The sequence below is a fragment of the Eucyclogobius newberryi genome, unplaced genomic scaffold (genome assembly GCF_026437365.1).
Source record: "Eucyclogobius newberryi isolate DKJ021-1_F unplaced genomic scaffold, fEucNew1.0.hap1 SCAF_18, whole genome shotgun sequence".
In the NCBI taxonomy this organism is placed as follows: domain Eukaryota; kingdom Metazoa; phylum Chordata; class Actinopteri; order Gobiiformes; family Gobiidae; genus Eucyclogobius; species Eucyclogobius newberryi.
In genome coordinates, this window is record NW_027315812.1 from 34310914 (window position 1) to 34338900 (window position 27987).

Genomic DNA, 27987 nt, shown 5'->3' on the forward strand with positions numbered 1-27987 from the left:
GGACTGGAACCAGGACTGGAACCAGGACTGGAACCAGGTCCAAACCAGGACTAGAACCAGGACTAGAACCAGGACTGGAACCAGGACTGGAACCAGGACTGGAACAAGGTCCAAACCAGGACTGGAACCAGGACTGGAACCAGGACTGGAACCAGGTCCAAACCAGGACTGGAACCAGGACTGGAACCATCTGGAAGCAGGACTGGAACCAAGTCCAAACCAGGACTGGAACCAGGACTGGAACCATCTGGAACCAGGACTGGAACCAGGTCCAAACCAGGACTGGAACCAGGACTGGAACCAGGACTGGAACCAGGTCCAAACCAGGTCCAAACCAGGACTGGAACCAGGACTGGAACCAGGTCCAAACCAGGACTGGAACCAGGACTGGAACCAGGACTGGAACCAGGACTGGAACCAGGTCCAAACCAGGACTGGAACCAGGACTGGAACCAGGACTGGAACCATCTGGAAGCAGGACTGGAACCAAGTCCAAACCAGGACTGGAACCAGGACTGGAACCAGGACTGGAACCAGGTCCAAACCAGGACTGGAACCAGGACTGGAACCAGGACTGGAACCAGGTCCAAACCAGGACTGGAACCAGGACTGGAACCAGGTCCAAACCAGGACTGGAACCAGGACTAGAACCAGGACTGGAACCAGGACTGGAACCAGGTCCAAACCAGGACTGGCACCAGGACTAGAACCAGGTCCAAACCAGGACTGGAACCAGGACTGGAACCAGGACTGGAACCAGGTCCAAACCAGTACTGGAACCAGGACTGGAACCAGGACTGGAACCAGGTCCAAACCAGGACTGGAACCAGGACTGGAACCATCTGGAAGCAGGACTGGAACCAAGTCCAAACCAGGACTGGAACCAGGACTGGAACCATCTGGAACCAGGACTGGAACCAGGTCCAAACCAGGACTGGAACCAGGACTGGAACCAGGACTGGAACCAGGTCCAAACCAGGACTGGAACCAGGACTGGAACCAGGACTGGAACCAGGACTGGAACCAGGTCCAAACCAGGTCCAAACCAGGACTGGAACCAGGACTGGAACCAGGTCCAAACCAGGACTGGAACCAGGACTGGAACCAGGTCCAAACCAGGACTGGAACCAGGACTGGAACCAGGTCCAAACCAGGACTGGAACCAGGACTGGAACCCGGACTGGAACCAGGTCCAAACCAGGACTGGAACCAGGACTGGAACCAGGACTGGAACCAGGTCCAAACCAGGACTGGAACCAGGACTGGAACCAGGTCCAAACCAGGACTGGAACCAGGACTAGAACCAGGACTGGAACCAGGACTGGAACAAGGTCCAAACCAGGACTGGAACCAGGACTGGAACCAGGACTGGAACCAGGTCCAAACCAGGACTGGAACCAGGACTGGAACCATCTGGAAGCAGGACTGGAACCAAGTCCAAACCAGGACTGGAACCAGGACTGGAACCATCTGGAACCAGGACTGGAACCAGGTCCAAACCAGGACTGGAACCAGGACTGGAACCAGGACTGGAACCAGGTGCAAACCAGGTCCAAACCAGGACTGGAACCAGGACTGGAACCAGGTCCAAACCAGGACTGGAACCAGGACTGGAACCAGGACTGGAACCAGGTCCAAACCAGGACTGGAACCAGGACTGGAACCAGGACTGGAACCATCTGGAAGCAGGACTGGAACCAAGTCCAAACCAGGACTGGAACCAGGACTGGAACCAGGACTGGAACCAGGTCCAAACCAGGACTGGAACCAGGACTGGAACCAGGACTGGAACCAGGTCCAAACCAGGACTGGAACCAGGACTGGAACCAGGTCCAAACCAGGACTGGAACCAGGACTAGAACCAGGACTGGAACCAGGACTGGAACCAGGTCCAAACCAGGACTGGAACCAGGACTGGAACCAGGACTGGAACCAGGTCCAAACCAGGACTGGAACCAGGACTGGAACCAGGACTGGAACCAGGTCCAAACCAGTACTGGAACCAGGACTGGAACCAGGACTGGAACCAGGTCCAAACCAGGACTGGAACCAGGACTGGAACCATCTGGAAGCAGGACTGGAACCAAGTCCAAACCAGGACTGGAACCAGGACTGGAACCATCTGGAACCAGGACTGGAACCAGGTCCAAACCAGGACTGGAACCAGGACTGGAACCAGGACTGGAACCAGGTCCAAACCAGGACTGGAACCAGGACTGGAACCAGGACTGGAACCAGGACTGGAACCAGGTCCAAACCAGGTCCAAACCAGGACTGGAACCAGGACTGGAACCAGGTCCAAACCAGGACTGGAACCAGGACTGGAACCAGGTCCAAACCAGGACTGGAACCAGGACTGGAACCAGGTCCAAACCAGGACTGGAACCAGGACTGGAACCAGGACTGGAACCAGGTCCAAACCAGGACTGGAACCAGGACTAGAACCAGGACTGGAACCAGGACTGGAACCAGGTCCAAACCAGGACTGGAACCAGGACTGGAACCAGGACTGGAACCAGGTCCAAACCAGGACTGGCACCAGGACTAGAACCAGGTCCAAACCAGGACTGGAACCAGGACTGGAACCAGGTCCAAACCAGGACTGGAACCAGGACTGGAACCAGGACTGGAACCATCTGGAAGCAGGACTGGAACCAAGTCCAAACCAGGACTGGAACCAGGACTGGAACCATCTGGAACCAGGACTGGAACCAGGTCCAAACCAGGACTGGAACCAGGACTGGAACCAGGTCCAAACCAGGACTGGAACCAGGACTGGAACCAGGACTGGAACCAGGACTGGAACCAGGTCCAAACCAGGTCCAAACCAGGACTGGAACCAGGACTGGAACCAGGTCCAAACCAGGACTGGAACCAGGACTGGAACCAGGACTGGAACCAGGACTGGAACCATCTGGAAGCAGGACTGGAACCAAGTCCAAACCAGGACTGGAACCAGGACTGGAACCATCTGGAACCAGGACTGGAACCATCTGGAACCAGGACTGGAACCAGGTCCAAACCAGGACTGGAACCAGGTCCAAACCAGGACTGGAACCAGGACTGGAACCAGGACTGGAACCATCTGGAAGCAGGACTGGAACCAGGTCCAAACCAGGACTGGAACCAGGACTGGAACCAGGACTGGAACCAGAACTGGAACCAGGACTGGAACCAGGACTGGAACTAGGTCCAAACCAGGACTGGAACCAGGACTGGAACCAGGACTGGAACCAGGACTGGAACAACCAGGTCCAAACCAGGACTGGAACCAGGACTGGAACCAGGTCCAAACCAGGACTGGAACCAGGACTGGAACCATCTGGAAGCAGGACTGGAACCAGGTCCAAACCAGGACTGGAACCAGGACTGGAACTAGGTCCAAACCAGGACTGGAACAAGGACTGGAACCAAGACTGGAACCAGGACTGGAACCAGGTCCAAACCAGGACTGCAACCAGGACTGGAACCAGGACTGGAACCAGGTCCAAATCAGGACTGGAACCAGGACTGGAACCAGGACTGGAACCAGGTCCAAACCAGGACTGGAACCATCTGGAAGCAGGACTGGAACCAAGTCCAAACCAGGACTGGAACCAGGACTGGAACCATCTGGAACCAGGACTGGAACCAGGTCCAAACCAGGACTGGAACCAGGACTGGAACCAGGACTGGAACCAGGTCCAAACCAGGACTGGAATCAGGACTGGAACCAGGACTGGAACCATCTGGAAGCAGGACTGGAACCAGGTCCAAACCAGGACTGGAACCAGGACTGGAACCATCTGGAAGCAGGACTGGAACCAAGTCCAAACCAGGACTGGAACCAGGACTGGAACCATCTGGAACCAGGACTGGAACCAGGTCCAAACCAGGACTGGAACCAGGACTGGAACCAGGACTGGAACCAGGTCCAAACCAGGACTGGAATCAGGACTGGAACCAGGACTGGAACCATCTGGAACCAGGACTGGAACCAGGTCCAAACCAGGACTGGAATCAGGACTGGAACCAGGACTGGAACCATCTGGAAGCAGGACTGGAACCAGGTCCAAACCAGGACTGGAACCAGGACTGGAACCATCTGGAAGCAGGACTGGAACCAAGTCCAAACCAGGACTGGAACCAGGACTGGAACCAGGACTGGAACCAGGTCCAAACCAGGACTGGAACCAGGACTGGAACCAGGACTGGAACCAGGTCCAAACCAGGACTGGAATCAGGACTGGAACCATCTGGAAGCAGGACTGGAACCAGGTCCAAACCAGGACTGGAACCAGGACTGGAACCATCTGGAACCAGGACTGGAACCAGGTCCAAACCAGGACTGGAACCAGGATTGGAACCAGGTCCAAACCAGGACTGGAACCAGGACTGGAACCAGGACTGGAACCAGGACTGGAACCAGGACTCGAACCAGGACTGGAACCAGGTCCAAATCAGGACTGGAACCAGGACTGGAACCAGGACTGGAACCAGGTCCAAACCAGGACTGGAACCAGGACTGGAACCAGGACTGGAACCAGGTCCAAACCAGGACTGGAATCAGGACTGGAACCATCTGGAAGCAGGACTGGAACCAGGTCCAAACCAGGACTGGAACCAGGACTGGAACCATCTGGAACCAGGACTGGAACCAGGTCCAAACCAGGACTGGAACCAGGATTGGAACCAGGTCCAAACCAGGACTGGAACCAGGACTGGAACCAGGACTGGAACCAGGACTGGAACCAGGACTCGAACCAGGACTGGAACCAGGTCCAAATCAGGACTGGAACCAGGACTGGAACCAGGACTGGAACCAGGTCCAAACCAGGACTGGAACCAGGACTCATAGAGCTCCTGGTGGAGTTAATTTGGGGAAAGACTTAACGATCCTTTCTTGTGTTTTGGGGATTGATCCATTCATTAAGCGAGAGAAAGTAGTTTGAAGAGAAACAAACACTTAAGAATCACATGTTTTCACTGTTTCGTCATTCTAATGATCAGGAACTGTTATTTGTACAGGTTTTTTAATAACATGCATTTCATCCCCAGAGACTTTTTCATTAGAAGGTGAATGTGAATCAGATTGATCAGATTGAGGCTCAATCTACTCGATTTAAACTCTTTAAAGCCACTGGACCAGGCGAGGCTCACAATGTTTCATCTCAGTCTTTTTAACAGGTTTTGTTATTTATGGCTTAATTTAACGATAAAGACCAAACTTCTGGCTCGTTGCTGCTCAGCACATTTCGTCTCACAGTGAACAAGAGTAATAATACTACTCTCCAACGGCATCAAATGTTTGAACGGATTGATTTTCGGTCTTAAATGATTTTCGAAATCCTTTTAAAACAATTGCTCTCGTGTGATGCGTTTCTCTGCTGCAGAGCCACAAAAACAGACGACTTGCCAAACGCTGCACTCATTGCGGCTCTGACACTGAAGCACTATTTCCTGCGTCTCTCGGGCCGACTAATCCTTCTTCCTCTCATCGATAAGTGCCTCTGCTCGATCTGCTTCTATCTGCCGAGGTAATATTAGAGAAAGCATAAATATGTCGGCCGGGCGTTTAACAGCGCGCTTAAATGCTACCGCCATTCATCAGCGCGGACAGAGGAGCAGCTCAACCGCATCGATCCCACAGCAGCGCCGCTCCTTCTGGTGACGCGCTCGTCTTCATTCATCACGCCGCCCATTACCTGTCCGTACAATGAGCAACTATTAAGCCCTATCATTTTTACAAAGAGGGAAATTGTGACGCTCTTTCTATGACTTATCGATCGGATTTGGGGGAGGATTTCATCTATTTGTCATGGCGCGGCGCTTTTGGAACAATGAGAAGTAATGATCTGAAGCGTGATGGATCTGGGTTAAAACGCCAATCGGATTCCGCTGCTCGCAGTCGTGACGGCCCGACGTGTTTGTTTTATGCTGCGTCGAGATGAGGGAACGTGAAAAGAGTTGGGGAAGGAGAGCGGCTAAAAGGGTGTTTAAAAACTTGGCATCAGCCTCAGGAATGCAGTTTTTCAGTCATGTAATTTATTCTGGTTCTGGTCAATTAATCGTCAAATTCCAAATCGATATCATGCTGATGACGCCATAAGTCTTTTCTTCTGCTCATCTACAACGATGTGGTATTGTTCAAAGAGAACGATTGTTCTTCTGTAGCTTTACTTTGACATCTCATGTTGAACTATAATCGTGCATCTACTGAAAACCACACATGACTGTCCCTCGGTCAAGCGTCCCTCGGTCAAGCGTCCCTCGGTCAAGCGTCCCCTCAGCCTTCTGGCACTGGCAGCAGCAGAAGGCACTACCTAAAATTAGATTAAACAAAAGCTAGCGTGCCCCAACGTGCTCATGAAGGCACACTGGAGTCTTAAATGTGTAATAGCTGTAGATAAAGACTATTGTGTGTCCACATTTCAGTGAGTATTTGTCCAGTAAAAGTGTGTGTGTGTCATAATGTGCAGTAAATGCAGTCAAATCTGCTGATGAATGTGTTTATGTCACATCCTGAGCACAACAGCGCCCCCTGGAGGACGCTCACATGTATCACATTCTGAGCTTAATCCAGTTTCTACATCACAGTATGTTCCACTCACATTTCCTTCATTCCACAGAGCAGGTTAGTACCTTGATGCCATTGAGCTGGATGGCGGCCTCGTGCGTCTCGGTCCCTGCGGGGCTGGTGGCTGCAGAGCTGTAGGAATAGGCGAGCTGGGGTATGAGGATGGTCCTTTTGCTGGAGCCCAGGGCCCTAAGACACTGCACGCTACCCTGCTCAGCCAGGGCCACCAGTGCGGGCAGCTGCGCGGTCATCAGGTGCACAGGCGCGGTGCTGCTCTGGCTGGCGTACACTCCAGACAGCGCTTCCTTCTTCATGCAGGTCAGATTGAGCGGCTCATCTGGCACGCTGGAGGAGGTGCATGTATTAGCGGGCTCCTCAACACTGAGCTTGGGTAGAGACAGGTCGAGGGGTGCGTCCGGCTGTAAGGTGGTGGGACAGCCGGCGGTGAGGTTGAGCGGGGAGGGAGAAGCGGGAGAGCTGTGGTGGGCCTCTGCTGGGGTGGCCTCAGTGGGACTGTCCTGGCTCACGGCTGTGTCCTTCCCCGGCACCAGCGACACAACAACATCTTCTTCCTCAGAGGGCGGCGTGGGTGCTCCAAGCGCCCCCTGCTGCATCTTATCAAACCACTTCTTCACCACGTGCTCGGGCAGGCTGACCGAGTCAGAGATCTTAGCTAGTTCCTCCTCGGTAGGCTCTGCATTCAGGGCATAGTAGGCTTTGAGAAGGGACAGCAGGTTTTTGGGCTGAGTGCAGAGGCCTCCCTCTGACAGCAGTGAAGCGATGGACTCAGACTTTTCCAGGCGATTGAACCTCTTGCCGTGCTTGAGAGCGTGCAGTGCTTCCAGCCCGGTGGGACAGTGGTCACACAGGGGGCAGATTTTAGTGGTATTCTCCTCCTCTTCCTCCTTCACCTCATCCCTCAGCCCCTTAACCGTCAGGTCTTCAGGCAGCTTCTCACTCGGAGACATGGGCTCCTTCTTCAGGTTTTGCTGCACAACCTGAGCGTGGCTTGGATCCAGGCTGTAGTTGATGATGATTTTGGCATTTCCGCCCTGTCCTACGATAGGCAAGCTGATGGTTGAGATGAGCTGCTGCTGCGAAGTAACGGGTGCATGTAGTGTCCCAGTGCTGAAGCCCTGAGTGTGGCCTTTGCCCTCCAGAACCTGCTTGATGATGTTCCCGTCCACTGCCACTTTGAGTGCGTTCTGCAGGTCAGCGATGTTGATGCTGATGGGAGACACCAGCCCCACTGTGGGCAGGACTACTGCCTGGACCGTGCCCTGGAGCGGAGCCGCAGCCCCCCCGGTGAACACGCCAGCAGAGGGCGCCATCACTGTGGGCTTGTACTCGTGGTCCACTGGCTCTGCTTTGATCTGGTTGACGGGCAGCTGTTCTTGGAGGGGTTTGGCCTCCAGCTTGTCTCTGATCTGTGTTCGGAGCAGGGAGGGGGGTGAGGGCGGGGCCGCCGTGGGACCCTGGGCTTTGGGGATGGAGCGCAGCCGTCCATTCACAGACACCACGCTGATGCACTTCTTACTGCTGATGTGGGAGCTGTAGGAGCCCGAGTGGGAGAAGCGCTTCTTGCAGTGGGAGCATTCGTACGGCTTCTCACCTGTAGAGAAGCACACACACACACACACAGGGCCATTAGTGACGGAGGCTAACGAGCAGCTAGGAGCCGCTAATGCATGTCAATGATGCCTCCAGCCTGAGGTAACGGCCCCCGGGAGAGGCCCTGTATAAGTGTGTCCCATCATGCCAGAGGAAACACAATTATGGAGCATTAAGACACACACACAATGGACTGCTACATTAGGAAGATGTTTAGTACAAGGAACCAGTCCAAATATGACACATCTAAATGTGGGTTTGTGTCCTTTGTTTGAACACAAGGCATTATGGAATTATGTTAATATTATGGAATTATATTACCAGTTGTCTGTTAAACTATGAAAACCTGTAAAGGGACTTCCAGTTATGGCGTTGGTTTGAAGACACGCACTCACTGCTCTACTATTTTAGACATTTTGGATGAGTTACAGAAGCTAAAAGCCGAGTTAGTGATGAAAGGAGAACAAGAATATTAAAAGCAAGAGGCTGCAGAAAACCCCTCTGTCTCATGGGAGTTGGAGGTTGGGTAGGGAGACACCACTTTCTCGGGAGGATGACACTGATAATGAAGTTTCTGAACCACCATGAGAAGGAGCACCTCAGGAAGACTTCACAAGTTACATGTAGAGTGGCTAAAAATGGCTTAGGAAGACTCAGAGGCCAAAAGTCATGACCAAAAAATGTACTTTCAATTACAGTGCCACCAAATTATCAATTTCTGCAGAGCTTAAAGCGATCCCAAACACAAAACCAAATCTCCCACCGAGGCACACACCGGCCTTCTATAATGAGGCCAATTGGGCCGGCCCATTCCACATGGAACAATACATGTAAAAACAGTAAAACAACATCTGAACATTTGAAAGACTAGACAGACTTACAAAGCCACTTTACACAAAACTGGATTATATCCATAACACCCCTGCTCCACATGGTACAGTCTGCCATGGTGACGTCATGGACCAGGACAGGGTTTAAAACAGGAAATGGCAGGGCGGCCCTCCCCTTTCACCTCCAGGCATGATATAGATCAGTCAACAAACTAAAGGGTCAAGTGGAGTAAACACCTTACTTCATCACAACCTGTTTTATGAATTTACCATGTGTCTTCTGTATACATTGTTACATTGTTTATGACGTACATTGAGATTTAGTCCTGGCTAAAATGTTATACATATTTGTCACTATCAAATAAACCAGAATAAATAAATGAATTAAAGTTGATTGTGTTTATATGTTGTGTTCTTTATTTGTAAAATACAAAAATAAAAGGACTTCCGGTTATTGCGGTGCATCTCTCACCACTGCTGCAAAACTTGGCTCTAAAATCATGGTTTGACCCACATAAACATAAACATAGACCCCAAAGAGGAAGCGCGAGGGCCGCGTACACATGGAAGACACTACGGGACCAAAGCAATAAAAGCTGACGGCCGACGGTCCCATTGGAAAACAACTCACAACACAAGCTAACAAAGCTAATGGGGCTAACATGGCTAACAAGCCTGACTTTGAGAACCACAGACAAAGGAGGCCCCCACAAACGAGGACTTCTTTGTGTGAGAATATGTCAAATCATCAGTTATTGCACATGATGTCCAAAATAAGACACGGAATTCAGCGTGTTATGGAGTATTTTAGAGGCGAGGTGATCGCTGCCATGGGCCCGCTGAGCTGAAAGCAGCAGGTGTAACCGGAGCATGGACGAAGTTGAACAGCGTGTTTCAGATAATACGGACTATCTGCAGACCGTAAGGGCCCAGATGGAGCAGTAAGGGCCCAGATGGAGCAGTAAGGGCCCAGATGGAGGCCCTGCGAGTGACAACACTTGAGTCGGAGAACAACAACATGAAAATAAGCTCTTGACATCTGGTCATGGTGGCGCATTGAGACGATGCTGCAGAACGTGGCTTTAAAACCATCGCTTGACCCACCTAATCCCAAATAAGAAAGTGAGGGACAGGTAAACAAGGAAGGCACAAATCTGGAAACACTAAAGGACCAAAGCAAACAAAGCTGACGGCCCGTGGTCCCATTGGAGGCCCACATCACAAGCTAACGGAGCTAACGAGGCTAACAATGTAAAGATGATATGGTAAAATAAGCCTGTATGTGTTGTAGAGAGAGATTCAGTTGTATCGTCTGGATTCTGTTTTTAGGAAAACACAAAAAGTTTCGACTCTCAACCAAGTCATTCTCAATCTGGGAATCAAGACCGGGAAGTTTATCCTACTCTGAGTAGGCTCCGCCCACCGGAAGGGAGCTCCTGATAAAGGGTGTTTTTGGTTTCACCAGAAACTAACCCTTCCGCTGCACCCGCTTCACCCACTGCACTTGCTGCACCCGCAGCACCCGCTGCACACGCTGTGCTGCCCCCGCTGCACTAACTGCAACCCCTGTACCCGCTGCACTCACTGCAGCCACTGCTCTCACTGCACCCGCTGCACCCGCTGCACCCGCTGCACCCGTTGCACCTGCTGCACCTACTGCACCAGCTGCATGGGGTCGCAAGAGGTGACACCAGAGAATGAGAGGTTTGGTGCCCCCTCCTGGTTGGACATAGTGTGCCTCACCGCTGTGGATGCGCAGGTGCTCCTTCAGGTGGTGCTTGTACTTGAATGCCTTCCCACACTCGGTGCACTTGAATTTGCGATTGCCTGCAGACTGTGTAATGTGTCTCTGTGAAGGGGACAAGGGGACAAGGGGACAAGGGGAGAGAAAGAGAAGACCGTCAGAACACAACCTTTGACCCGTTCTAAATCAGGCCACAATGTCACCAATCAATAAGAGCACAAGTTCACGTTTATTTGTGCTCTGAGTGATAAAGGCTGAGCTCAGACTGCTCTGCTCGTCCAGGATCATGAGCCCAACACTTCATGAGATTATCACATCAACTTGGAAAAACATTTGATTTCCCACAGAATGGACGGACGGTCTATTTCAACAGAGACAAAGAGTATCCCTCTATCACCTGAGGCTGGACGTGTCCAGTCTGTTGTCATTCTCACTTAGTTTAATAATGAGAAGGACATCACCAAACTTTGAATTTTAACGCCCGTTCACTCTGGTGGGTCAGATTGTCCAGTTTACATTCAAAGTCTATGTGGACGCGCGTCTTGGACGTCCTGCTTTTTTACGATGCAAATCCTGTGTTTGGAGCAGCCAACAGCCAATCAGAGATGAGGCTCCAGTGACGTGCTGCACGACCCGGAAAAAGACCCAAAACAAACCCGCAACGATAAGAAAAAATCCTCAAGTCGCAGCTTTTGGAGCAAATAAAGATATTCACTAAACTCTGCTCAGCTCTGAAGTATCTGGACCCAGACGGGCCCCGGGGCCCATCGCCTCAGTTTGGACATTGTAAAGTTAATAAACCAAAGCCACTTTCTCCACCCCACCTCCTCCAGAGCCTCCAGGGCCTCCAGGGCCTCCAGGGCCTCCAGGGCGTCCAGAGCCTCCAGGGCCTCCAGGACCTCCAGGGCGTCCAGGGCCTCCAAAGCCTGGAGGGCGTCCAGGGCCTCCAGGGCCTCCAGGGTCTCCAGGGCCTCCAGGACGTCCGGAGCCTCCAGAGCCTCCAGGGCCTCCAGGGCGTCCAGGGCCTCCAAAGCCTCGAGGGCGTCCAGGGCCTCCAGGGTCTCCAGAGCCTCCAGGGCCTCCAGGACCTCCAGGGCGTCCAGGGCCTCCAAAGCCTCGAGAGCGTCCAGGGCCTCCAGGGTCTCCAGAGCCTCCAGGGCCTCCAGGGCCTCCAGGGTCTCCAGGGCCTCCAGGGCGTCCAGAGCCTCCAGGGCCTCCAGGACCTCCAGGGCGTCCAGGGCCTCCAAAGCCTCGAGGGCCTCCAGGGCCTCCAGGGTCTCCAGGGCCTCCAGGGCCTCCAGGGCCTCCAGGGCCTCCAGGGCGTCCAGAGCCTCCAGGGCCTCCAGGACCTCCAGGGCGTCCAGGGCCTCCAAAGCCTGGAGGGCGTCCAGGGCCTCCAGGGCCTCCAGGGTCTCCAGGGCCTCCAGGACGTCCGGAGCCTCCAGAGCCTCCAGGGCCTCCAGGGCGTCCAGGGCCTCCAAAGCCTCGAGGGCGTCCAGGGCCTCCAGGGTCTCCAGAGCCTCCAGGGCCTCCAGGACCTCCAGGGCGTCCAGGGCCTCCAAAGCCTCGAGAGCGTCCAGGGCCTCCAGGGTCTCCAGAGCCTCCAGGGCCTCCAGGGCCTCCAGGGTCTCCAGGGCCTCCAGGGCGTCCAGAGCCTCCAGGGCCTCCAGGACCTCCAGGGCGTCCAGGGCCTCCAAAGCCTCGAGGGCCTCCAGGGCCTCCAGGGTCTCCAGGGCCTCCAGGACGTCCAGAGCCTCCAGAGCCTCCAGGGCCTCCAGGGCGTCCAGGGCCTCCAAAGCCTCGAGGGCGTCCAGGGCCTCCAGGGTCTCCAGAGCCTCCAGGGCCTCCAGGACCTCCAGGGCGTCCAGGGCCTCCAAAGCCTCGAGAGCGTCCAGGGCCTCCAGAGCCTCCAGGGCCTCCAGGGCCTCCAGGGCGTCCAGGGCCTCCAAAGCCTCGAGAGCCTCCAGGGCCTCCAGGGCCTCCAGGGCGTCCAGGGCGTCCAGGGCCTCCAAAGCCTCGAGGGCGTCCAGGGCCTCCAGGGTCTCCAGAGCCTCCAGGGCCTCCAGGGCCTCCAAGGCGTCCAGAGCCTCTGCTCCTGTCTCTCTCTACTCCTTTCTCTCTCTCTGCTCCTGTCTCTCTCTCTGCTCTTGTCTCTCTCTCTCTGCTCCTGTCTCTCTCTCTGCTCCTGTCTCTCTCTGCTCCTGTCTCTCTCTCTGCTCCTGTCTCTCTCTCTGCTCCTGTCTCTCTCTCTGCTCCTGTCTCTCTCTGCTCCTGTCTCTCTCTCTCGGCTCCTGTCTCTCTCTGCTCCTGTCTCTCTCTCTGCTCCTGTCTCTCTCTCTGCTCCTGTCTCTCTCTGCTCCTGTCTCTCTCTCTCTGCTCCTGTCTCTCTCTCTGCTCTTGTCTCTCTCTCTCTGCTCCTGTCTCTCTCTCTGCTCCTGTCTCTCTCTGCTCCTGTCTCTCTCTCTGCTCCTGTCTCTCTCTGCTCCTGTCTCTCTCTGCTCCTGTCTCTCTCTCTCTCTGCTCCTGTCTCTCTCTGCTCCTGTCTCTCTCTCTGCTCTTGTCTCTCTCTCTCTGCTCTTGTCTCTCTCTCTCTCTGCTCCTGTCTCTCTCTCTGCTCCTGTCTCTCTCTGCTCCTGTCTCTCTCTCTCTGCTCCTGTCTCTCTCTGCTCCTGTCTCTCTCTCTGCTCCTGTCTCTCTCTCTGCTCTTGTCTCTCTCTCTCTGCCCTTGTCTCTCTCTCTGCTCCTGTCTCTCTCTGCTCCTGTCTCTCTCTCTGCTCCTGTCTCTCTCTGCTCTTGTCTCTCTCTCTCTGCTCTTGTCTCTCTCTCTCTCTGCTCCTGTCTCTCTCTGCTCCTGTCTCTCTCTCTGCTCCTGTCTCTCTCTGCTCTTGTCTCTCTCTCTCTGCTCTTGTCTCTCTCTCTCTCTGCTCCTGTCTCTCTCTCTGCTCTTGTCTCTCTCTCTCTGCCCTTGTCTCTCTCTCTGCTCTTGTCTCTCTCTCTCTGCTCCTGTCTCTCTCTCTGCTCTTGTCTCTCTCTGCCCTTGTCTCTCTCTCTGCTCTTGTCTCTCTCTCTCTGCTCCTGTCTCTCTCTCTGCTCTTGTCTCTCTCTGCCCTTGTCTCTCTCTCTGCTCTTGTCTCTCTCTCTCTCTGCTCCTGTCTCTCTCTCTGCTCTTGTCTCTCTCTGCCCTTGTCTCTCTCTCTGCTCTTGTCTCTCTCTCTCTGCTCTTGTCTCTCTCTCTCTCTGCTCCTGTCTCTCTCTCTGCTCTTGTCTCTCTCTGCCCTTGTCTCTCTCTCTGCTCTTGTCTCTCTCTCTCTGCCCTTGTCTCTCTCGCTCTGCTCTTGCTGAGCGGCTGAGCGTGTGGGAGGCGGAGTGATTGTACCTGGTCGCGTCCGGCCTTGTGCGCCGTCATGTGCCTGTCCAGCTGGGCGCGGTGGGAAAAGCTGTAGCTGCACTCGGGGCAGTTGTAGCTGTCCTCGCTCTTCTCGTGACGGTACTTGATGTGTTCTTTGAGGGAGCTGTACCTCTTGTATCCCCGGGAGCAGTATGGGCAGGTGAGCAGCTGGGAGAAGGAGTCCGGAGTTCCTGCAGGGTCAGAGGATCAGAGGGACAGAGGGACAGCGTGTCAGAAGAACAGACGGTCAAAGGGACAGCGTGTCAAAGGGACAGCGTGTCAAAGGGACAGCGTGTCAGAAGAACATAGGGTCAGAGGAACATAGGGTCAGAGTTACTCTAGTGTCTGTGAGTGTCCCACACGTGTCTTTGTATCACGGTTAAACATCAGAGGAGGGATGGGACCAGTATTCAGAAACAGCACGGCATCACCATGGTAACACCGTGAGGACAGAGTGTGGCAGAAGCAGCACTTGTAACAGCTTAACACATCACCTTTGGTCAGAATATATAGAGATGGACAAGGAAAACACCGACACACGGCCCCATTAAAAAAAACAGCCCGCCTCGCAAGCTAACGAGGCTAACACGGCTAGCGGGTCTGACCACAACTCTTCACCCACGGAGAGACGGGTTTCCACCGGCCCGGAGAAAGAATCGCACGGTGTAATACTGCTGGAGAAAGGAGCTAACGCTGTACCGTTAGCACGGTGTAATACCGCTGGAGAAAGGAGCTAACGCTGTACCGTTAGCACGGTGTAATACTGCTGGAGAAAGGAGCTAACGCTGTACCGTTAGCATGGTGTAATACCGATAATACTAATACTACTAATAATAATAAGGAAATAATCGATTCAAAAAGTTACCAAAAAGTAAACACCAATTAACGCAGTCTGGCCCTCACCACTTAACACGACCTGAATATGGCCCTCACCACTTAACACGACCTGAATATGGCCCTCACCACTTAACACGACCTGAATATGGCCCTCACCACTTAACACGACTGAATATGGCCCTCACCACTTAAGAGGAGGGACTCAGTGGTGGGCGGGGCATCTTCAGAACCAGGTGAGAGGAGGGACTCAGTGGTGGGCGGGGTGTGTAATGCTCATGTAACGGGCCCTTACAGCACGTAAAGTCATAGTAAGAGTTGTGTTACCGTTCTCATCGGGCCCAACAGCCTCAGGCGTACCGAGCCTGGGCAGCTCGTCCTCAGGGGCCTCGGGGTAGATGACAGCTGTGTCCCCCTGCTGTAGCATCTCCTCCACCAGGGCATCTGTGCTACGCTCATCCTCCAGCTCCGACAGAGGCTCGTCCTTCACTGTGCACACAACAAGTACACACACTTAACACACACTGTACACACACACTGTACACACACTGTACACACACACTGTACACACCCTGTGCACACCCTGTGCACACCCTGTACACACACTGTACACACCCTGTGCACACACAGTACACACACAGTACACACTGTACACACACTGTACACACACACACTGTGCACACACTGTACACACCCTGTGCACACCCTGTACACACCCTGTGCACACCCTGTGCACACACTGTACACACACTTAACACACACTGTACACACACACTGTACACACACTGTACACACACACTGTACACACCCTGTGCACACCCTGTGCACACCCTGTGCACACACAGTACACACACAGTACACACTGTACACACACTGTACACACACACACTGTACACACACTGTACACACCCTGTGCACACACAGTACACACACAGTACACACTGTACACACACTGTACACACACACTGTGCACACCATGTGCACACCCTGTGCACATCCTGTACACACCCTGTGCACACCCTGTGCACACACTGTACACACACAGTACACACTGTACACACACTGTACACACACACACTGTGCACACACTGTACACACCCTGTGCACACCCTGTACACACCCTGTGCACACCCTGTACACACACTGTACACACCCTGTGCACACACAGTACACACACAGTACACACTGTACACACACTGTACACACACACTGTGCACACCATGTGCACACCCTGTGCACACCCTGTACACACACTGTACACACCCTGTGCACACACAGTACACACACAGTACACACTGTACACACACTGTACACACACACTGTGCACACCCTGTACACACCCTGTGCACACCCTGTGCACACCCTGTACACACACAGTATACACACAGTACACACAGTACACACAGTACACACAGTACACACACTGTGTCTGATTGATTCAGTCCATCTGTCACTCATTCAGATCCTGGCAGAGACCGACAGGAGGAGTGGGCGGGGTAAAGCGTCTGCATTAGTCACATGACCATGTCGCTGTAAAACTGATGCTTATTATCTTCATTATTCAACTCACAATAATAATAATAAGAACTAACAATTTATGTTGTAACGTTCAAGAGGCAAAAATAAAGAGTAAAAGAGTTATTTATATTCAAGCTCCATAAACGTCACCTAAGTGTGGAGTGCACTTTTATGTAGCTGGTCACATGATCAGAACATTTTCAATCAGAGAGTTTGATTATAAGTTCAAGTTTATTATTAAAGTTATCCCATAAGGCCATAAGACCATGAGAACATAGTGCCATAAGACCATAGTGCCACAAGGCCATAGTGCCATAAGACCATAGTGCCATAAGACCATAGTGCCACAAGGCCATAGTGCCACAAGGCCATAGTGCCATAAGACCATGAGGCCAAAGTGCCATAAGACCATGAGAACATAGTGCCATAAGACCATAGTGCCACAAGGCCATAGTGCCATAAGACCATGAGAACATAGTGCCATAAGGCCATAGTGCCACAAGGCCATAGTGCCATAAGACCATGAGGCCAAAGTGCCATAAGACCATGAGAACATAGTGCCATAAGACCATAGTGCCACAAGGCCATAGTGCCATGAGACCATAGTGCCATAAGACCATAGTGCCACAAGGCCATAGTGCCATAAGGCCGTAGTGCCATAAGGCCATATTGCCACAAGGCCATAGTGCCATAAGACCATGAGGCCAAAGTGCCATAAGACCATGAGAACATAGTGCCATAAGACCATAGTGCTACAAGGCCATAGTGCCACAAGGCCATAGTGCCACAAGGCCATAGTGCCATAAGGCCGTAGTGCCATAAGACCATAGTGCCACAAGGCCATAGTGCCATAAGACCATGAGGCCATAGTGCCATAAGACCATGAGAACATAGTGCCATAAGACCATGAGAACATAGTGCCATAAGACCATAGTGCCACAAGGCCATAAGGCCACAAGGCCATAAGGCCATAGTGTCACAAGGCCATAGTGCCATAAGACCATAGTGCCACAAGGCCATAGTGCCACAAGGCCATAGTGCCATAAGACCATGAGACCATAGTGCCATAAGACCATAGTGCCACAAGGCCATAGTGCCATAAGACCATAGTGCCACAAGGCCATAGTGCCACAAGGCCATAGTGCCATAAGACCATAGTGCCACAAGGCCATAGTGCCACAAGGCCATAGTGCCATAAGACCATAGTGCAACAAGGCCATAGTGCCATAAGACCATAGTGCCATAAGACCATAGTGCCATAAGAGCATAGTGCCACAAGGCCATAAGGCCATAGTGCCACAAGGCCATAGTGCCATAAGGCCGTAGTGCCATAAGACCATAGTGCCACAAGGCCATAGTGCCATAAGGCCATAGTGCCATAAGACCATAGTACCATAAGGCCATAGTGCCACAAGACCATAGTGCCATAAAGCCGTAGTGCCATAAGACCATAGTGCCACAAGGCCATAGTGCCATAAGGCCATAGTGCCATAAGACTATAGTACCATAAGGCCATAATACCGTAATACCATAGTGCCATAAGACTATAGTACCATAAGGCCATAATACCGTAATACCATCGTGCCATAAGACCCTAGTGCCACAAGGCCATAAGGCCATAGTGCCACAAGGCCATAGTGCCCAGTCCTACTCATAAGACGCGAGTCTCTTGTTTCCGCTGCCCTGCTCTGAGTCCAGGCCCCGGATGAAACATACCGTAGGGCGATCGATGGGCGCTCGATGGGCGATCGATGGGCGATCGATGGGCGCTCGATGGGCGCTCGTGCTGCTGCCCTCTGCCTGTGCAGGCATGAAACCTGATAATCCAATAATGGCCCACATGGACAACAAACAGGCGTGTGTGGCTCCGCACAATGGGCTGATCATTAGCATCAAAGGCCACGCGCTGCTGGGAGGGCTCTAAATGGCAGCGCTGCTCTCATCGCGTTAGGTTAGCTCCTCTCGCCCATAATTAGCCCATGATTCTTCAGAACACGCCATTGTGTGTAATGATAGCATGTTTGGAGAGCGCGGTCTGAAACACGGCGCTACAGCAACACACTGCTACAGCAACACTAAAGCAACAGGCCGATACAGCAACGCGCCGCTACAGCAACACTACAGCAGCACGGCGCTACAGCAACGCGCAGCTACAGCAACACTACAGCAACGCACCGCTACAGCAACACGTCGCTACAGCAACACTACAGCAGCACGGCGCTACAGCAACGCGCAGCTACAGCAACACTACAGCAACGCGCCGCTACAGCAACGCGCCACTACTGCAACGCGCCACTACAGCAACACTACAGCAACATGCCGCTACAGCAACACGCCGCTACAGCAACACTACAGCAACACGCCGCTACAGCAACACGCCACTACAGCAAAACTACAGCAACGCGCCGCTAGAGCAACACGCAGCTACAGCAACGCGCTGCTACAGCAACACTAGAGCAACACGCCGCTACAGCAACGCGCCGCTACAGCAACGCGCCGCTACAGCAACACTAGAGCAACGCGCTGCTACACCAACGCGCCGCTACAGCAACACTACAGCAACGCGCCCCTACAGCAACACTACAGCAACGCGCCGCTACAGCAACACTACAGGAACACCACAGCAACACGCCACTACAGCAATGCGTCGCTACAGCAACACTACAGCAACACGCCTCTACAGCAACACGCCTCTACAGCAACACGCCGCTACAGCAAAACTACAGCAACACTACAGCAATGCGCCGCTAGAGCAACACGCCGCTAGAGCAACTAGCCGCTACAGCAACACTACAGGAACACGCCTCTACAGCACCACGCCGCTACAGCGACACGCCGCTACAGCGACACTACAGCAACACGCCTCTACAGCAACACGCCACTACAGCAACACTACAGCAACGCGGCGCTACACCAATGCGCCGCTACAGCAACACTACAGCAACGCGCCGCTACACCAACGCGCCGCTACACCAACACTACAGCAACGCGCCCCTACAGCAACATGCCGCTACAGCAAAACTACAGGAACACTACAGCAACGCGCCGCTACACCAACGCGCCTCTACAGCAACACTACAGCAACGCGCCCCTACAGCAAAATGCCGCTACAGCAACACTACAGCGACACTACAGCAACGCGCCGCTACAGCAACTCGCCTCTACAGTAACACGCCGCTACAGCAACACTACAGCAACACTACAGCAACACTACAGGAACACTACAGCAACGCGCCGCTACACCAACGCGCCGCTACACCAACGCGCCGCTACAGCAACACTAGAGCAACGCGCTGCTACACCAACGCGCCGCTACAGCAACACTACAGCAACGCGCCCCTACAGCAACACTACAGCAACGCGCCGCTACAGCAACACTACAGGAACACCACAGCAACACGCCACTACAGCAATGCGTCGCAACAGCAACACTACAGCAACACGCCTCTACAGCAACACGCCTCTACAGCAACACGCCGCTACAGCAACACTACAGCAACACTACAGCAATGCGCCGCTAGAGCAACACGCCGCTAGAGCAACTAGCCGCTACAGCAACACTACAGCAACACGCCTCTACAGCACCACGCCGCTACAGCAACACGCCGCTACAGCGACACTACAGCAACACGCCTCTACAGCAACACGCCACTACAGCAACACTACAGCAACACTACAGCAACGCGCCGCTACAGCAACGCGCCACTACTGCAACGCGCCACTACAGCAACACTACAGCAACATGCCGCTACAGCAACACGCCGCTACAGCAACACTACAGCAACACGCTGCTACAGCAACACGCCACTACAGCAAAACTACAGCAACGCGCCGCTAGAGCAACACGCCGCTACAGCAACGCGCTGCTACAGCAACACTAGAGCAACACGCCGCTACAGCAACGCGCCGCTACAGCAACGCGCCGCTACAGCAACACTAGAGCAACGCGCTGCTACACCAACGCGCCGCTACAGCAACACTACAGCAACGCGCCCCTACAGCAACACTACAGCAATGCGCCGCTACAGCAACACTACAGGAACACCACAGCAACACGCCACTACAGCAATGCGTCGCAACAGCAACACTACAGCAACACGCCTCTACAGCAACACGCCTCTACAGCAACACGCCGCTACAGCAACACTACAGCAACACTACAGCAATGCGCCGCTAGAGCAACACGCCGCTAGAGCAACTAGCCGCTACAGCAACACTACAGCAACACGCCTCTACCGCACCACGCCGCTACAGCAACACGCCGCTACAGCGACACTACAGCAACACGCCTCTACAGCAACACGCCACTACAGCAACACTACAGCAACACTACAGCAACGCGCCGCTACACCAACGCGCCGCTACAGCAACACTACAGCAAGACTACAGCAACGCGCCGCTACACCAACGCGCCGCTACAGCAACACTACAGCAACGCGCCCCTACAGCAACATGCCGCTACAGCAAAACTACAGGAACACTACAGCAACGCGCCGCTACACCAACGCGCCTCTACAGCAACACTACAGCAACGCGCCCCTACAGCAAAATGCCGCTACAGCAACACTACAGCGACACTACAGCAACGCGCCGCTACAGCAACGCGCCTCTACAGTAACACGCCGCTACAGCAACACTACAGCAACACTACAGGAACACTACAGCAACATGCTGCTACAGCAACACTACAGCAACACGCAGCTACAGCAACACTACAGCAACACTACAGCAACGCGCAGCTACAGCAACACTACAGCAACGCTCCGCTACAGCAACACTACAGCAACACTACAGCAACACGCAGCTACAGCAACACTACAGCAACACGCCGCTACAGCAACACGCCGCTACAGCAACACTACAGCAACACTCCGCTACAGCAACGCGCAGCTACAGCAACACTACAGCAACACTACAGCAACGCGCCACTACAGCAACACTACAGCAACACTACAGCAACACGCCGCTACAGCAACACGCCGCTACAGCAACACTACAGCAACACGCCGCTAGAGCAACACGCCGCTAGAGCAACTAGCCGCTACAGCAACACTACAGCAACACGCCGCTACAGCAACACGCCGCTACAACAACACGCCGCTACAGCAACACGCCACTACAGCAACGCGCCGCTACAGCAACACTACAGCAACCCGCCGCTACACCAACGCGCCGCTACAGCAACACTACAGCAACGCGCCCCTACAGCAACACTACAGCAACACTACAGCAACACGCCGCTACAGCAACGCGCTTCTACAGTAACACGCCGCTACAGCAACACTACAGCAACACTACAGGAACACTACAGCAACACGCCACTACAGCAATGCGTCGCTATAGCAACACTACAGCAACACGCCTCTACAGCAACATGCCGCTACAGCAACACTACAGCAACACTACAGCAACACGCCTCTACAGCAACACGCTGCTACAGCAACACTACAGCAACACTACAGCAATGCGCCGCTAGAGCAACACGCCGCTAGAGCAACTAGCCGCTACAGCAACACTACAGCAACACTACAGCAACACGCCTCTACAGCAACACGCTGCTACAGCAACACGCCGCTACAGCGACACTACAGCAACACGCCTCTACAGCAACACGCCACTACGGCAACACTACAGCAACACTACAGCAACGCGCCGCTACACCAACGCGCCGCTACAGCAACACAACAGCAACGCGCCCCTACAGCAACATGCCGCTACAGCAACACTACAGCAACGCGGCGCTACAGCAACGAGCCTCTACAGTAACACGCTGCTACAGCAACACTACAGCAAAACTACAGGAACACTACAGCAACGCGCCGCTACACCAACGCGCTGCTACAGCAACACTACAGAAACGCGCCCCTACAGCAACACGCCACTATAGCAACACGCCGCTACAGCAACACTACAGCAACGCGCCGCTACAGCAACACTAGAGAAACAGGCCGCTACAGAAACGCGCCGCTACAGCAACGCGCCGCTACAGCAACGCGCCGCTACAGCAACGCGTCGCTACAGCAACACTACAGCAACACGCCGCTACAGCAACGCGCCGCTACAGCAACGCGCCGCTACAGCAACACTACAGCAACACGCCGCTACAGCAACACTACAGCAACACGCCGCTACAGCAACACTACAGTAACACGCCGCTACAGTAACACGCCGCTAGAGCAACGCGCAGCTACAGCAACACTACAGCAACACGCCGTTACAGCAACACGCCGCTACAGCAACGCGCCGTTACAGCAACACTATAGCAACACTACAGCAACACTACAGCAACACTACAGCAACACTACAGCAACGCGCAGCTACAGCAACACTACAGCAACACTACAGCAACGCGCCGCTACACCAACGCCCTCAGAGGCAACTGTTGTTGTGATTTTGGGCCTTACAAAAATAAATTGATTTGATTTGATTTGACCAACGCGCCGCTACAGCAACACTACAGCAACACGCCGCTACAGCAACACGCCGCTACAGCAACACGCTGTTACAGCAACACTATAGCAACACACCGCTACAGCAACACTACAGAAACACTACAGCAACACTACAGCAACACTACAGCACCGCGCAGCTACAGCAACACTACAGCAACGCGCAGCTACAGCAACACTACAGCAACACTACAGCAACTCTACAGCAACACTACAGCAACGCGCAGCTACAGCAACACTACAGCAACACTACAGCAACGCGCAGCTACAGCAACACTACAGCAACTCGCCGCTACAGCAACACTACAGCAACACTACAGCAACGCGCAGCTACAGCAACACTACAGCAACACGCCGCTACAGCAACACGTCGCTACAGCAACACTACAGCAGCACGGCGCTACAGCAACGCGCAGCTACAGCAACACTACAGCAACGCGCCGCTACAGCAACGCGCCACTACTGCAACGCGCCACTACAGCAACACTACAGCAACATGCCGCTACAGCAACACGCCGCTACAGCAACACTACAGCAACACGCCGCTACAGCAACACGCCACTACAGCAAAACTACAGCAACGCGCCGCTACAGCAACGCGCCGCTACAGCAACGCGCTGCTACAGCAACACTAGAGCAACACGCCGCTACAGCAACGCGCCGCTACAGCAACGCGCCGCTACAGCAACACTAGAGCAACGCGCTGCTACACCAACGCGCCGCTACAGCAACACTACAGCAACGCGCCCCTACAGCAACACTACAGCAACGCGCCGCTACAGCAAGACTACAGGAACACCACAGCAACACGCCACTACAGCAATGCGTCGCTACAGCAACACTACAGCAACACGCCTCTACAGCAACACGCCTCTACAGCAACACGCCGCTACAGCAAAACTACAGCAACACTACAGCAATGCGCCGCTAGAGCAACACGCCGCTAGAGCAACACGCCGCTAGAGCAACTAGCCGCTACAGCAACACTACAGGAACACGCCTCTACAGCACCACGCCGCTACAGCAACACGCCGCTACAGCGACACTACAGCAACACGCCTCTACAGCAACACGCCACTACAGCAACACTACAGCAACACTACAGCAACGCGCCGCTACACCAACGCGCCGCTACAGCAACACTACAGCAACGCGCCGCTACACCAACGCGCCGCTACAGCAACACTACAGCAACGCGCCCCTACAGCAACATGCCGCTACAGCAAAACTACGGGAACACTACAGCAACGCGCCGCTACACCTACGCGCCTCTACAGCAACACTACAGCAACGCGCCCCTACAGCAAAATGCCGCTACAGCAACACTACAGCGACACTACAGCAACGCGCCGCTACAGCAACGCGCCTCTACAGTAACACGCCGCTACAGCAACACTACAGCAACACTACAGCAACACTACAGGAACACTACAGCAACGCGCCGCTACACCAACGCGGCGCTACACCAACGCGCCGCTACAGCAACACTACAGAAACGCGCCCCTACAGCAACATGCTGCTACAGCAACACTACAGCAACACTACAGCAACGCGCAGCTACAACAACACTACAGCAACGCTCCGCTACAGCAACACTACAGCAACACTACAGCAACACGCAGCTACAGCAACACTACAGCAACACGCCGCTACAGCAACACGCCGCTACAGCAACACGCCGCTACAGCAACGCGCAGCTACAGCAACACTACAGCAACACGCCTCTACAGCAACACGCCACTACAGCAACACTACAGCAACACTACAGCAACGCGCCACTACAGCAACACTACAGCAACACTACAGCAACACGCCGCTACAGCAACACGCCGCTACAGCAACACTACAGCAACACGCCGCTACAGCAACACGCCACTACAGCAAAACTACAGCAACGCGCCGCTAGAGCAACACGCCGCTAGAGCAACTAGCCGCTACAGCAACACTACAGCAACACGCCGCTACAGCAACACGCCGCTACAGCAACACGCCACTACAGCAACACGCCACTACAGCAACGCGCCGCTACAGCAACACTACAGCAACCCGCCGCTACACCAACGCGCCGCTACAGCAACACTACAGCAACGCGCCCCTACAGCAACACTACAGCAACACTACAGCAACGCGCCGCTACAGCAACACCACAGCAACACTACAGCAACGCGCAGCTACAGCAACACTACAGCAACTCGCCGCTACAGCAACACTACAGCAACACTACAGCAACGCGCAGCTACAGCAACACTACAGCAACACGCCGCTACAGCAACACGTCGCTACAGCAACACTACAGCAGCACGGCGCTACAGCAACGCGCAGCTACAGCAACACTACAGCAAAGCGCCGCTACAGCAACGCGCCACTACTTCAACGCGCCACTACAGCAACACTACAGCAACATGCCGCTACAGCAACACGCCGCTACAGCAACACTACAGCAACACGCCGCTACAGCAACACGCCACTACAGCAAAACTACAGCAACGCGCCGCTAGAGCAACACGCCGCTACAGCAACGCGCTGCTACAGCAACACTAGAGCAACACGCCGCTACAGCAACGCGCCGCTACAGCAACGCGCCGCTACAGCAACGCGCCGCTACAGCAACACTAGAGCAACGCGCTGCTACACCAACGCGCCGCTACAGCAACACTACAGCAACGCGCCCCTACAGCAACACTACAGCAACGCGCCGCTACAGCAACACTACAGGAACACCACAGCAACACGCCACTACAGCAATGCGTCGCAACAGCAACACTACAGCAACACGCCTCTACAGCAACACGCCGCTACAGCAACACTACAGCAACACTACAGCAATGCGCCGCTAGAGCAACACGCCGCTAGAGCAACTAGCCGCTACAGCAACACTACAGCAACACGCCTCTACAGCACCACGCCGCTACAGCAACACGCCGCTACAGCGACACTACAGCAACACGCCTCTACAGCAACACGCCACTACAGCGACACTACAGCAACACGCCTCTACAGCAACACGCCACTACAGCGACACTACAGCAACACGCCTCTACAGCAACACGCCGCTACAGCGACACTACAGCAACACGCCTCTACAGCAACACGCCACTACAGCAACACTACAGCAACACTACAGCAACGCGCCGCTACACCAACGCGCCGCTACAGCAACACTACAGCAAGACTACAGCAACGCGCCGCTACACCAACGCGCCGCTACAGCAAAACTACAGCAACGCGCCCCTACAGCAACATGCCGCTACAGCAAAACTACAGGAACACTACAGCAACGCGCCGCTACACCAACGCGCCTCTACAGCAACACTACAGCAACGCGCCCCTACAGCAAAATGCCGCTACAGCAACACTACAGCGACACTACAGCAACGCGCCGCTACAGCAACGCGCCTCTACAGTAACACGCCGCTACAGCAACACTACAGCAACACTACAGGAACACTACAGCAACATGCTGCTACAGCAACACTACAGCAACACGCAGCTACAGCAACACTACAGCAACACTACAGCAACGCGCAGCTACAGCAACACTACAGCAACGCTCCGCTACAGCAACACTACAGCAACACTACAGCAACACGCAGCTACAGCAACACTACAGCAACACGCCGCTACAGCAACACGCCGCTACAGCAACACTACAGCAACACGCCGCTACAGCAACGCGCAGCTACAGCAACACTACAGCAACACTACAGCAACGCGCCACTACAGCAACACTACAGCAACACTACAGCAACACGCCGCTACAGCAACACGCCGCTACAGCAACACTACAGCAACACGCCGCTAGAGCAACACGCCGCTAGAGCAACTAGCCGCTACAGCAACACTACAGCAACACGCCGCTACAGCAACACGCCGCTACAACAACACGCCGCTACAGCAACACGCCACTACAGCAACGCGCCGCTACAGCAACACTACAGCAACCCGCCGCTACACCAACGCGCCGCTACAGCAACACTACAGCAACGCGCCCCTACAGCAACACTACAGCAACACTACAGCAACGCGCCGCTACAGCAACGCGCTTCTACAGTAACACGCCGCTACAGCAACACTACAGCAACACTACAGGAACACTACAGCAACACGCCACTACAGCAATGCGTCGCTATAGCAACACTACAGCAACACGCCTCTACAGCAACATGCCGCTACAGCAACACTACAGCAACACTACAGCAACACGCCTCTACAGCAACACGCTGCTACAGCAACACTACAGCAACACTACAGCAATGCGCCACTAGAGCAACACGCCGCTAGAGCAACTAGCCGCTACAGCAACACTACAGCAACACTACAGCAACACGCCTCTACAGCAACACGCTGCTACAGCAACACGCCGCTACAGCGACACTACAGCAACACGCCTCTACAGCAACACGCCACTACGGCAACACTACAGCAACACTACAGCAACGCGCCGCTACACCAACGCGCCGCTACAGCAACACAACAGCAACGCGCCCCTACAGCAACATGCCGCTACAGCAACACTACAGCAACGCGGCGCTACAGCAACGAGCCTCTACAGTAACACGCTGCTACAGCAACACTACAGCAAAACTACAGGAACACTACAGCAACGCGCCGCTACACCAACGCGCTGCTACAGCAACACTACAGAAACGCGCCCCTACAGCAACACGCCACTACAGCAACGCGCCGCTACACCAACGCGCTGCTACAGCAACACTACAGCAACACGCCGCTACAGCAACACGCCACTATAGCAACACGCCGCTACAGCAACACTACAGCAACGCGCCGCTACAGCAACACTAGAGAAACAGGCCGCTACAGCAACGCGCCGCTACAGCAACGCGCCGCTACAGCAACGCGCCGCTACAGCAACGCGTCGCTACAGCAACACTACAGCAACACGCCGCTACAGCAACGCGCCGCTACAGCAACGCGCCGCTACAGCAACACTACAGCAACACGCCGCTACAGCAACACTACAGCAACACGCCGCTACAGCAACACTACAGTAACACGCCGCTACAGTAACACGCCGCTACAGTAACACGCCGCTACAG

At 54.3% G+C, this 27987-nt stretch overlaps 2 protein-coding genes across 2 annotated transcripts in view; one reads left to right on the forward strand and one right to left on the reverse strand.

The window, feature by feature from the left end:
* The window catches only part of LOC140364851 (zinc finger E-box-binding homeobox 1-like), a 75836-nt gene that overhangs the window by 11849 nt on the left and 36000 nt on the right, over positions 1-27987 (reverse strand). Inside the window, exons 2-5 of the mRNA XM_072451236.1 lie at positions 15291-15452; positions 14118-14320; positions 10741-10846; positions 6622-8168 (exon numbers count right to left, since the gene is read on the reverse strand). Coding sequence (XP_072307337.1) covers positions 6622-8168; positions 10741-10846; positions 14118-14320; positions 15291-15390 — 1956 coding nt within the window. The 5' untranslated portion in view covers positions 15391-15452. The remainder of the gene's footprint in view (positions 1-6621; positions 8169-10740; positions 10847-14117; positions 14321-15290; positions 15453-27987) is intronic.
* Positions 10938-12243, forward strand: LOC140364897 (uncharacterized; the record flags this gene model as incomplete). Its single annotated transcript, XM_072451279.1, has 3 exons — positions 10938-10962; positions 11575-12099; positions 12146-12243. Coding segments are annotated over exons 1-3 (648 nt in total), but the record flags the coding sequence as incomplete, so codon positions are not given.